This window comes from Rhinichthys klamathensis, unplaced genomic scaffold (assembly GCF_029890125.1).
Source record: "Rhinichthys klamathensis goyatoka isolate OS25496 unplaced genomic scaffold, OSU_Roscu_1.1 h1tg000036l_1, whole genome shotgun sequence".
NCBI lineage: Eukaryota > Metazoa > Chordata > Actinopteri > Cypriniformes > Leuciscidae > Rhinichthys > Rhinichthys klamathensis.
This window is the reverse complement of record NW_026606584.1, coordinates 5,371,676-5,382,379: the sequence shown is the minus strand read 5'-3', so window position 1 is coordinate 5,382,379 and position 10,704 is coordinate 5,371,676. Positions and strand designations below refer to the sequence as shown.

The window sequence follows — 10,704 nt, the reverse complement described above, 5'->3', positions numbered from 1 at the left end:
TATTTATATAACACTTTACAAAGCAGCTTTACAATGATAAAGAGAAAATGATTCAATGATGAAAACAAAGTTAATTCCGGCTGTACAGCAGCTCTAAAAGAAAATAGTGTCATTGTTCAACTGAAGTCAGTTCAGTGTTGATTCAGTTCCGTTATCATCAATTGTTAAATTAGTTCATTTTATCTATAAAGCAGTTCTGCAGAAAACAGTGATGTCATAGTCCAGCTCAGTTCAGTTTTCATAGTGTCAGTGCAGTCAAATCAATAATATTGTTGAACAGTAAATGTCCCCAACATTCATTCATGTATTTAATTTAATCAGATTTAAGCTTATTTTTTTATTATTATTATTTTTAATCAGGGACGATGGAGAGAAATGAAGCTGGCTGAACAAGGCAAAAAGGGCATTCTTTGGTCCTAGAATATTTATGGTTGTGTAATGCTAAGCGGTTAAATACCAGAAACCAAATGAGATTACACAGGTATGTAATGAAAAAAGTTAAATACAATTCAAGATTCCTTTTTTTATATATATAGGACATATAAATAGGATACTTTGTAAGCAAAATGGAGTATATAAGCTATTGTAAAGGAAATGTTAAAGCATTTTGACATTTCGACAACCCATAAAGCCAGACGACAGGTCTGAGAGGGCCAGTGAAATTAATGTGGAAACTGTGTAATTCAAGCAGGCTATCATCCAGACTATGAAAGCACAGCTGTCCTTTTGCCATGTCCAGAATAACTCTGATCCCGTTAAGGACACTATGCTTAACAGGGGTCTTTATATTATTGTGACAAGCACTCAGTTGCCTACAGCTCCACTCCAAACACCAAGATGAGGAAGTTCTTCCCAAAATCTCATTACGCATCAGAGTGGGATACGCCACCCCAACGGCCCATCCAGTGCTGCGTGTGGTGTCCACGTCCCAGTAAAACCACCCTCCTGTGAATTCCTGCATCGCCATCCACTGACAGGCATCAAAGCGCCCATGTGAAGTTCTAACTTGGGGCCCTGGTTGTGTTGCCATTGTACGGCTTTCTGTATGAAAACCCAGCCTTCGGTTTCCCAGGTGGGGAGAGAAGGAAAGCTCAACAAACTTTGGATGAACAGCAGCTTGGAGAGAGGGAGAGACATTTAAGTGAGAACATGAATATCACCAACACACATTATTTAGTCAAACAAGCATGAAAATCACTGTTAGCATAAAAACATTACCCTCAGCACCGTCGCTGTTATGATGCTGTGCTCCTGCACTGAGAGTTAGATCAGCATCTTCAGACAGATAGACTGGATCCTCTTCTACAATCTCCTGAGAACTCTCCTGAGAGAGATTAGGTTTTTGACAATCAGCCTCTTTCCACATCAAATTTAACAAGATCCCTAAATCACTAGCCAGTACATGTACTTGCTGGGCTGGTGTAATTTGATGAAAATACTTTGGTTCCAAAACCTCTCATTTAGACATCTCGTAAAACCATAATGGGTCTCATTCACATGCGTTCACACATAATTCATCATGAATAATCTATACATTTGTACATTCACTACCATTTAAGAGTTTGGGCGAGTAAGACGTTTTTGAAACAAGTCTCTTATGCTCAACCAGGCTGCATTTATTTGATAAAAAAATAAAGTAAAAACAGTTCTATTACTGAAATATTATTACAATTTAAAATAAATGTTTTCTGTTTTAATATATTTTAATATGTTTGTATACTAATATATTTTAATAGTTTTTTTTCCCCTGTCATGGCAAAGCTGCATGTACCATAGAAATGAATGAGAAATGCTGTAAACTGAATTCTATCTGCTGCAAAATTGTCTGTGACTACTCTAATAAAACAGCATTTTTTCAGTTTCAGTAACACGAGCTCTGTAGCACGCACAACGAGACTACGGTAACTATAAAGCAACATAGTCTTTATTCAAGATTCTTAACACTCTGGAGCAATAAGGGAGAACGTATGAAACTAGCAAACCACATAAACGTCAACGAACAATGAAAAGAAAACGAAAAAGAACTCGAGGCTTAAATACACACAGGTGTAATTAACATGACAAGAAACATGTGCGTAACTCAATCTGAAACCATGGAGACAAACAAGCAAAGGTAACACAGGCAAACAGGAACAGAACAGAACAGAACCAAACTAAAACACACCGGTGTAAACTCTAAAAATAGATCTATCCAAAACGAATGTTTAATGGCAAACATGTTGAAAATTATAGCTGATGTAGGCTGTAGATTCAATAAATGATAAGCTGTTTTCCCACTTTTCTTTTCCTCCATTGACATCCATTAAAAAAAATTGCATCTGGTCTCCTTCCCTGCATACAGGGGTGTTACGCTTTTTTTGCTAACCTTGGAGGCTTACCTTAGAGCGGATTTGTCCAAAATCTCAAATATGTGTGTAAGATAAAAGAGACATCAAAAATGTGTAGTATTGGGGGTACATAAACTTTTTTTTTTGTGTTTCAACTGGTTTTGAAAATTACATACTTGGCTTTTCTCGAGATTTACTCGAAGATCAAAGTGTCTATGATATCAAAATGTAGCTTTTGCACCTGTAAGACTGGAAAAATTGGAAAAACTGATTGAGGAACTACCACTCTTCGACTGGACAAAGGGACCTTGCTGAAAATTAACATTTGAACTCCCTCATCCCCCATGCAGGGATTACCCAAACTCACACAAGAATCTAGATGGTTTAAATGGTGAATGATTATCATCGAGTATTATACATATGTTTAGTATCATTTGAAATGTCTCAGTGCGACTGGTACAAATGTCTCATTTCCAAATAAGTAAAACTAAAGGTAATAAGGTTTTTAAGAGTCTAGAGATAACATACACACAAAGGAGGGTGGATGGGTAAACCCTCCTACTCTCAGAAGGTGTTAACTCAATACTAATTCCCACTGTTAGCAAATGGTACCATGTAAATCAACTTCTGCCCCCAGTATGTCGGGTTCGTCTTCTCTTTATTCCAGAACATTTGATGTTTTGTATTGATTATCTTTGAACTGATGATAAATTTACCTGACATAATAAATTGTTACATTTGATGATTCTAACTGACTTTGATATTATTTCATTAGAGTTAAAAGGAATTAGTCAAACTTTCGCTTATATTTAATGATGCACAGATATCATTAAAAACCTTTTCATTTATGGTGGAGTCAGATGAAATAACGAGAGAATACATATGAAAAATGTATTGCATTTAATCAAAATACTTTGCCACGAGAAAAGACAGTAATACGGTACGCAGAGTCCTTCACCCGCTGATCGGATGCCGGATTTTGGACCGATCGAGCCAGGCTTTACACACCCGTTATATATAAACTGAAATTTTGAGAAAACAAGTGACACTTGTATAGAATTATTTGTGAATTATTAGTGAATGAGACCCAATAGGTTTTTGCTTTAAAGGTGCTGTATGTGAAATGTATGGAATGGCTGTGGCTGCCATCACGTCATCCAGTAGATGCTGCACGCTGGTTGAGGAGAGACCCCTGATCCCATTGTAAAGCTCTTTGAGTATACAATAGTATCTAAAAGCAGAAGCACTATATATATTATTCATTCATTCGTTCATTCATTCAATGGTATGATGAAAAAAATTCAGCACCATCACCACAGAAGATAAAAGACAATATTTGTGATAAATTTACCTATGAAGTTTTTAAATTTGAGATGTGCCAATCTGTCAACAACAGCTTAAATACATCTTAAAAGCGAATGCAAAAGAAGGAAGATGTATGTGAACATCGGTAAAGCTTTTGATGAAGGGAGCTGAGATCCACAAAGTACATGCCGATCTTGCTTTGCGGGATGTAGAAAAGGGGCTGTGGCTTTTCTAGAGTCGCGGAAGCTCTAGAACGGCTAACATCACAAACAACACCTTTCATTTACATATTTAAATGTTATGTAGCGTTTTCCCACATGGAGAACTGTAGCCTACACATAAATACAAACATAATGCTCTTTGTGGGCCATCCTCAGAGTCCTCATGTAAAGTGCAAACTTATTGTTACAGTTACAATCGTATATCTTAAGAAACCAAAGGTGCTGTACCGTACTGTACCGAGAAGATTGTTCCTGATGATCCCCTGATGCCAGACTAAAACTTCTGTCAGCATAAGTTGAAGCATCACTGTCAATAGATGAGCTGGAAACATCCATCGGAACAGCCGAGGAATCAAAAAACCCATCCTGAGTTATACAAAATTAATTCATTATTTCTTAAGATTTATTTATAGTACATGTGCACATTTGAAAGTAGGCTACTAAGCTACACATTACCTCACATGCCTGATTTGAGTTTAGTTCAGCTGAAAGTGAATCCTCTGTCTTTTTCATCTCAGTATTTAACCAATCCAGGTGTTTCATTAAACTATCCTATAGAGCAAGCAGTTGAAGTAAAAGTTAGAATCGTTTTAAATTTAGCACAGACACACTTGCCCTGAGGTGTTTGTGTGTGTGTGCGCGCGGACATGAGCTGTACATGAGTGTGAGCAACATCAGTTCTTTGTTGTAACACAATAACCCAATAATGTTTTTTTCTTCAACCAGCAATTTAGGTTAAAATCAAATAGTTCCCTACAGGAAAGTGCCTGCTTAAACCAGCCTATGCTGTTTCCTGGGTTAAGGTTTTCTTCCCTGGCCAGGTGAAAGGTGCCCAAAACCAGGCAACAGACCAGCCATATTTATACCGCTTTACCTCTATATTCAATATTATATTGTTTCATTATGCTGTTTGATAAGATAAATCTATGAACTTGATCAAATTAAGACCATGAACTTGCCACTTTTGTAATAGTTCTCCCAGCGTGTTGAGGTCTATAGTCTTGATCTGTTTCTGTCAGAATTTGCTCCCACCTCTCGCGACCACCAAGCTCCTGTAATTCCAGTATGTCACACAGAGTAAAGTTAATTTCTGGTTTACTGCTTATATCTGTCCGGCACTGTGGGCAATCTCTCTTTGCGCCGCTAACGTTACGTGACCAATATTCATTGATGCATTTCAGACAATGGTTATGCCCACAAACTAGTGTAACTGGCTTTGTGAAAATGTTAAAACATATCAAGCATTTAAGATTATTCGCGACGAACTTCACAATATCCTCATATGATGCCGACATCATGCCAACAATTTTCTTTGGAATCGAAACTGAAACTCCACGCATACCGGTAGCTTTGTTTTCTAGGCAAAAGAGTTCATTCGTAGTCGGAACCAAAATCACACGTGCCATGTTTCCTCACGAACCCTTAACTTCGGACCTCTGAGGGCAACGCATTCATATGCAATATAAACACTGAGCTGTGGCAATCGATCAAACATGTGGGTAGCGAAACGCCTTCTGTCCTCTATCGTCCTCAAAGGTAATAATAACACATGTAAAGATATTAGGTATGAAATTCAATAAGACCTAGTCATTGTGATGCCAATCACAAGGATAGTGTCTTGCAGATCATCATATCTTTTTGGATTATCAATTGCTCTAATTTAATTTGAAGTGTAGAGTTATATACACCGTTAAGAATTTTACTTGAATTTATTTGTATTTGTTGAATACATTTTTCAGTTGGGGCTTAAAATACAATGACTAATTCAGAAAATATTGATTTAACTGTACTGATGCGTTTGAGAACCAAAAAAACTTACACGGAATTGAGCTGGTTATAATGACACTATATCCTTCTGTAGAGCTGCTTTATAGCTTAAATTGAAGTCCCTAAATAAATGATCAACATTGTCTTTGTTATTTTCCTGTTTGATTATTTTCTGACTAAACCATTCATTGATTGCAGGGGAATACAGTCTGTTCTGTCGTCCTCCTAGCTCCTTGCCTGAATATGAGCTCAGATTCTTGCACTGCACCTTTTGCAGAAGGAGCAGAATAATGGTGTCTGGGTTCGACACCCTCAATGCATCCATTTCCTCTGAATTGTGCCAAGAAAACGACAAACCCCTGGACTCATGTTATACGACAGAGCAGCGTGCTGTCATCCTCCAGCACCTCAATACAGCTACAGAGTCAGAACTGGCACAGGTCAAACTGCTGCGAGGACGGAAGGCTGTCAACATCATCGACTACAGAACCAGACATGGACCGTTCAACAGTCTGGAGAGTGTCATTAATGTACCCTTACTGAAACACAAGAGTGCTGTCATAGTCTTTGACTCTATCCTCAAACCAGCTGAGAGGAAGGAGAGGAAAAAGGGAAAAGTCCATCTGGCTAAATTTATAAGACCTGAGGTTGACCGAGCTTTCTTGGAGGTGAGGCAGTTTTTCTAAACCACTATATTTAATAGCTTTTGTGAATGAAGAATTTTATGCTATGTTTTGTTCTTGAATGTCTTGCAGGATGCAAGCTCTATTGTGTCCATTGTTTGTGGCACTAATAAAATTGCATGGACACACATGGATCGGGTGAAAACTGTCTTAGACTGGCAGCAAGCAGAGTGCAAGAGCTTTATGAAAGGAACGTACATGGCATCAGATTATTTGAACGATGTGAGTTTCTAAATTTTGTTTTTTGTTCATTTATTTGAGATTTAACAGTATCTAGGTTTAATATTCAAATTTTTGCATATTCTTTTGAGAAGGTAAACCAGCAACCCTTGTGGATTGAAGAAAATGTAGGGTTCTAGGGACTAGGATCTTCTATGCATTGATTGTTGATTGGATGGAGGCAGATATGAATGCATAGCTTGCAGTTGATAGTAAGATAGGGGTGGGGTTTATCCAGACAAAATGATTGGAGAAATAATTGGAGATATATTCTTTTTTTTTTACTAATTACAAGGTCAACAAATGAACAAAAAAATGTCATGCATGCATGGATAAATACACTCACCGGCCACTTTATTAGGTACACCTGTCCAACTGCTCGTTAACACTTAATTTCTAAGCAGCCAATCACATGGCGGCAACTCAGTGCATTTAGGCATGTAGACATGGTCAAGACAATCTCCTGCAGTTCAAACCGAGCATCAGTATGGGGAAGAAAGTTGATTTGAGTGACTTTGAACGTGGCATGATTGTTGGTGCCAGAAGGGCTGGTCTGAGTATTTCAGAAACTGCTAATCTACTGGGATTTTCACGCACAACCATCTCTAGGGTTTACAGAGAATGGTCCGAAAAAGAAAAAACATCCAGTGAGCGGCAGTTCTGTGGGCGGAAATGCCTTGTTGTTGCCAGAGGTCAGAGGAGAATGGCCAGACTGGTTCGAGCTGATAGAAGGGCAACAGTGACTGAAATAACCACTCGTTACAACCGAGGTATGCAGCAAAGCATTTGTGAAGCCACAACACGCACAACCTTGAGGCGGATGGGCTACAACAGCAGAAGACTCCACCGGGTACCACTCATCTCCACTACAAATAGGAAAAAGAGGCTACAATTTGCAAGAGCTCACCAAAATTGAACAGTTGAAGACTGGAAAAATGTTGCCTGGTCTGATGAGTCTCGATTTCTGTTGAGACATTCAGATGTTAGAGTCAGAATTTGGCCTAAACAGAATGAGAACATGGAACCATCATGCCTTGTTACCACTGTGCAGGCTGGTGGTGGTGGTGTAATGGTGTGGGGGATGTTTTCCTGGCACACTTTAGGCCCCTTAGTGCCAATTGGGCATCGTTTAAATGCCACGGCCTACCTGAGCATTGTTTCTGACCATGTCCATCCCTTTATGGCCACCATGTACCCATCCTCTGATGGCTACTTCCACCATGTCACAAAGCTCTAATCATTTCAAATTGGTTTCTTGAACATGACAATGAGTTCACTGTACTAAAATGGCCTCCACAGTCACCAGATCTCAACCCAATAGAGCATCTTTGGGATGTGGTGGAACGGGAGATTCGCATCATGGATGTGCAGCCGACAAATCTGCGGCAACTGTGTGATGCCATCATGTCAATATGGACCAAACTCCCTGAGGAATGCTTCCAGCACCTTGTTGAATCTATGCCACGAAGAATTGAGGCAGTTCTGAAGGCAAAAGGGGGTCCAACCCGTTACTAGCATGGGGTACCTAATAAAGTGGCCGGTGAGTGTAGTTCACAATAAGATAGAACTGCACGATTAATCGTTAAAAGATCACAATCTCGATTCAAACACCCTCCTATTTAGGGAGTTTTTAATTTTAGCACGATTCGTCAATATCTATTAAACCTTTGACAAGTACGATCTAGGGCTGTCAATCTTCCTCTATAATACTATTCGAATTCCATTCCTTGTTTTATTTAATATTAGAATAATATTCGAATATTAAATGCTCAAATTCATCCTATTATTAATATTTACGACATTACTCAGGCTTATGGATCGCCAATGCCACTATAGCATGTGGTTGTTGTTACACGTTCTGTCCACTAGAGGGACATCTAACATTACAATAAACATTTTATTCACGCTGAATATGGTTGAAGCGCTTCCGATGGTTTTCGGCTAATATCTCCGAAAACACCACCAAACATTCTGAAACTTATATCGTTCTTTTCAGTTCGACTAGACGGTTCCAGCGAGTTTGGTGCTCACTGAATCCGTTGAGTATTCGCCAAGATATTTGCGCTTCACGGGCGCTTTTTTACGTCGTTAAACATTTACCATTTTTGACAGTATTGTTATGATGATCAACGTGTATAACGTGCACAATTGTGTTACGATTCAAAAACTTTATTGTTCATCAGACGAAACAAAAGCATTTCATTTTCACATGCGTGTAAGCCAAGGTGGTGAGAAAGACAAGATTGCATTTAAAAAAAATAAAAATAAAAATATTCGAATAGTAACTTCAGCATTCGAATAGTATTGATTTTTTTAATATTCGAATTATATTCGAATTTTGGAATTCGTTCCAACAGCCCTAGTACGATCACAGCAAACATTCAGATCTGTGTTGCCGCTGATCCAGAGAGAGAGCAGTTGTCATGAACAGTATGGGTATGGAACCGTTTCACAAACAGTCTTTTCAACCACACAGGATCATTATGTGTTACATTACTGGGATAAAAGTTTATAATTTGGATATAAACACTGATGTCTACGTTTGCGATCAAAATAGAGTAAATCACCTTTTGAAAGTAACTTGATGCTTTAAATAAAGATTGTATCAATTACATCGCTAGTATCGCTACACTAGTATGTGGCGACAATCGACTGTTGAAAACATGTATTTCTCATTGAATCATTTGAATTGAAAATTGATATGGGATACAACTGGAATATGGTGGAGGAGTTGTAGCTGGCATTATGTCGGCGGGATTGTCTGGTTGTTGTGGTCTTGTCTGAGGATATGTGCTGAGGGCTGTCTTGTCAATGAGGACTCTAGGGCTCGTCTAGTTGTTGTGTTCTTTGCTGACATTCAGGGCTGAGTTGTGGTTTTCTCAGGGTGCAGGTCTACAATCTGGTCTGGATACGGACCAGATCCTTTTGACTGTGGTAACCTTGGGATAAGGATGAAAATGAAAGACTAATATACTGTAGAAGATACCATTCCTCTTATGATGTAACAAGTACATTGGAGGTTATTGGAAGTATTTCTGATTCAGGTTGACCTAATTCATGCAGCCTAACAATTTGAATTATAAAAATGTGATCCTAACGTTATCCGTTTGTTAGGTTAAGTAAGTATGCTTATTTTGAAGAATTCAGCCGTGTTTGTACATAATGTACAATAAAGGTTATTTGGCATCCAAAATGGGCAATTTTAACTTAAATTTTGTACCGTTAAGGTTTTGGCTTTATTTATTTTATTAATTATTTTTTATTATTAATTCTTCTGTCAACAAGAGTTGCTGGTTTAAATTTTGTTTAGTACTTACTTTCATGCACATTATTTGATCGTAGTTTTGCACTGGAATAACCAATTTGAATTAGAGTGTATTTTCTTTGTCAACCACAGATATCTACTGTTCTTTCAAGCTTTCCTGCTGCTGACTTTTTTGTGGTGGAGAAGCCAAGCATCTCTCCCCAGAATACTTCTCTTTATCCAGTCATGGTCCATCTCCGGACAGTAGAGGCCATGCTATTTGCTTTACTCACTTCAGCGAGGGAACCGGGAAGCCCTCCCAAAGTCCTTAACATGTTGCGCACAGCCATTGGCCGCCATTTCGACCTAATAGTGGGAGATTGTCGGACAAGTGGAGCTGAGACAGTGAGGAAAATGATGACGGAGTCGGTGATGAAGCGAGACCCACGTGTTCTTTTCCCTCACGACTTGGTGTTAAAGCACAGGAACTCCTTTCAGATGAGCAGTAGGAATAGAGGGGAAGAGCTGTGTGATGCTCTTCTGCAAGCTGTTGCGTTTTTCGAACTCCTGCAGGAATAAATCGCTAATGGATGACTGTCTTATTTGTTGGATTTAATTAGCTGAGTGATTAAGCAAGTATCTTGAACATGACAAAGGATTTAAGTATTTTTGTTCCCCCAACTTTTAAACTGGACCAGGAGAAGCCTTATAAATTGAAATGCATTGCTCCACCTCTTTATCCACTAAGAGGCCCTTGGCCTGAGTTAAATCCCAAGGCTTGTAATCATAATTGTGTCGGTTTGATCCCCACAAAGAAAGAGCTGAGCTTGTGAGCAAGGCACTAAACCCCAGGTTGCTGCTCGAGGGGGAATGTGAACTGTCCAGTGGGAAAGTTTTTTTGGGATTAAAGAATCTATTAACCCTCTGGGGTTGTTCGG

The 10,704-nt window shown here is 38.8% G+C and overlaps 2 protein-coding genes across 3 annotated transcripts; one reads left to right on the top strand and one right to left on the bottom strand.

Annotated features, from left to right (window-relative positions):
- Window positions 1-335: 335 nt before the first annotated feature.
- On the bottom strand, window positions 336-5,246 carry LOC130081211 (E3 ubiquitin-protein ligase RNF135). Its single transcript, XM_056246187.1, has 5 exons — window positions 4,813-5,246; window positions 4,310-4,405; window positions 4,082-4,219; window positions 1,219-1,324; window positions 336-1,116 (listed from the first exon to the last, which is right to left on the bottom strand). The coding sequence occupies exons 1-5, from the start codon at window positions 5,191-5,193 to the stop codon at window positions 581-583; spliced, it is 1,257 nt and encodes a 418-aa protein (XP_056102162.1). The 5' UTR covers window positions 5,194-5,246; the 3' UTR covers window positions 336-580.
- A 55-nt stretch (window positions 5,247-5,301) lies between these two features.
- tefm (transcription elongation factor, mitochondrial) lies at window positions 5,302-10,483 on the top strand. 2 transcript variants are annotated; one of them, XM_056246184.1, is made up of 4 exons: window positions 5,308-5,389; window positions 5,819-6,288; window positions 6,376-6,525; window positions 9,920-10,483. In XM_056246184.1, exons 1-4 carry the CDS (start codon window positions 5,347-5,349, stop codon window positions 10,343-10,345), a joined length of 1,089 nt encoding a protein of 362 aa, XP_056102159.1. In that variant the 5' UTR covers window positions 5,308-5,346; the 3' UTR covers window positions 10,346-10,483. The 2 variants fall into 2 exon arrangements, with proteins under 2 accessions (XP_056102160.1, XP_056102159.1); XM_056246185.1 differs by lacking the exon at window positions 6,376-6,525 and having other exon boundaries at window positions 5,302-5,389.
- The last annotated feature ends 221 nt before the right edge of the window (window positions 10,484-10,704 follow it).

Coding starts and splice junctions, on each gene's coding strand:
- LOC130081211 (XM_056246187.1), bottom strand. CDS start 5,193: ATGCGTGGAGTTTCAGTTTCGATTCCAAAGAAAATTGTTGGCATGATG. Junction 4,406..4,812: donor GGAGAACTATTACAAAAGTG/GCAAGTTCATGG, acceptor CTTGCTCTATAG/GATAGTTTAATGAAACACCT. Junction 1,325..4,081: donor AATCTTCTCGGTACAGTACG/GTACAGCACCTT, acceptor AATCTCTCTCAG/GAGAGTTCTCAGGAGATTGT.
- tefm (XM_056246184.1), top strand. CDS start 5,347: ATGTGGGTAGCGAAACGCCTTCTGTCCTCTATCGTCCTCAAAG. Junction 6,289..6,375: donor TTGACCGAGCTTTCTTGGAG/GTGAGGCAGTTT, acceptor AATGTCTTGCAG/GATGCAAGCTCTATTGTGTC. Junction 6,526..9,919: donor CATCAGATTATTTGAACGAT/GTGAGTTTCTAA, acceptor TGTCAACCACAG/ATATCTACTGTTCTTTCAAG.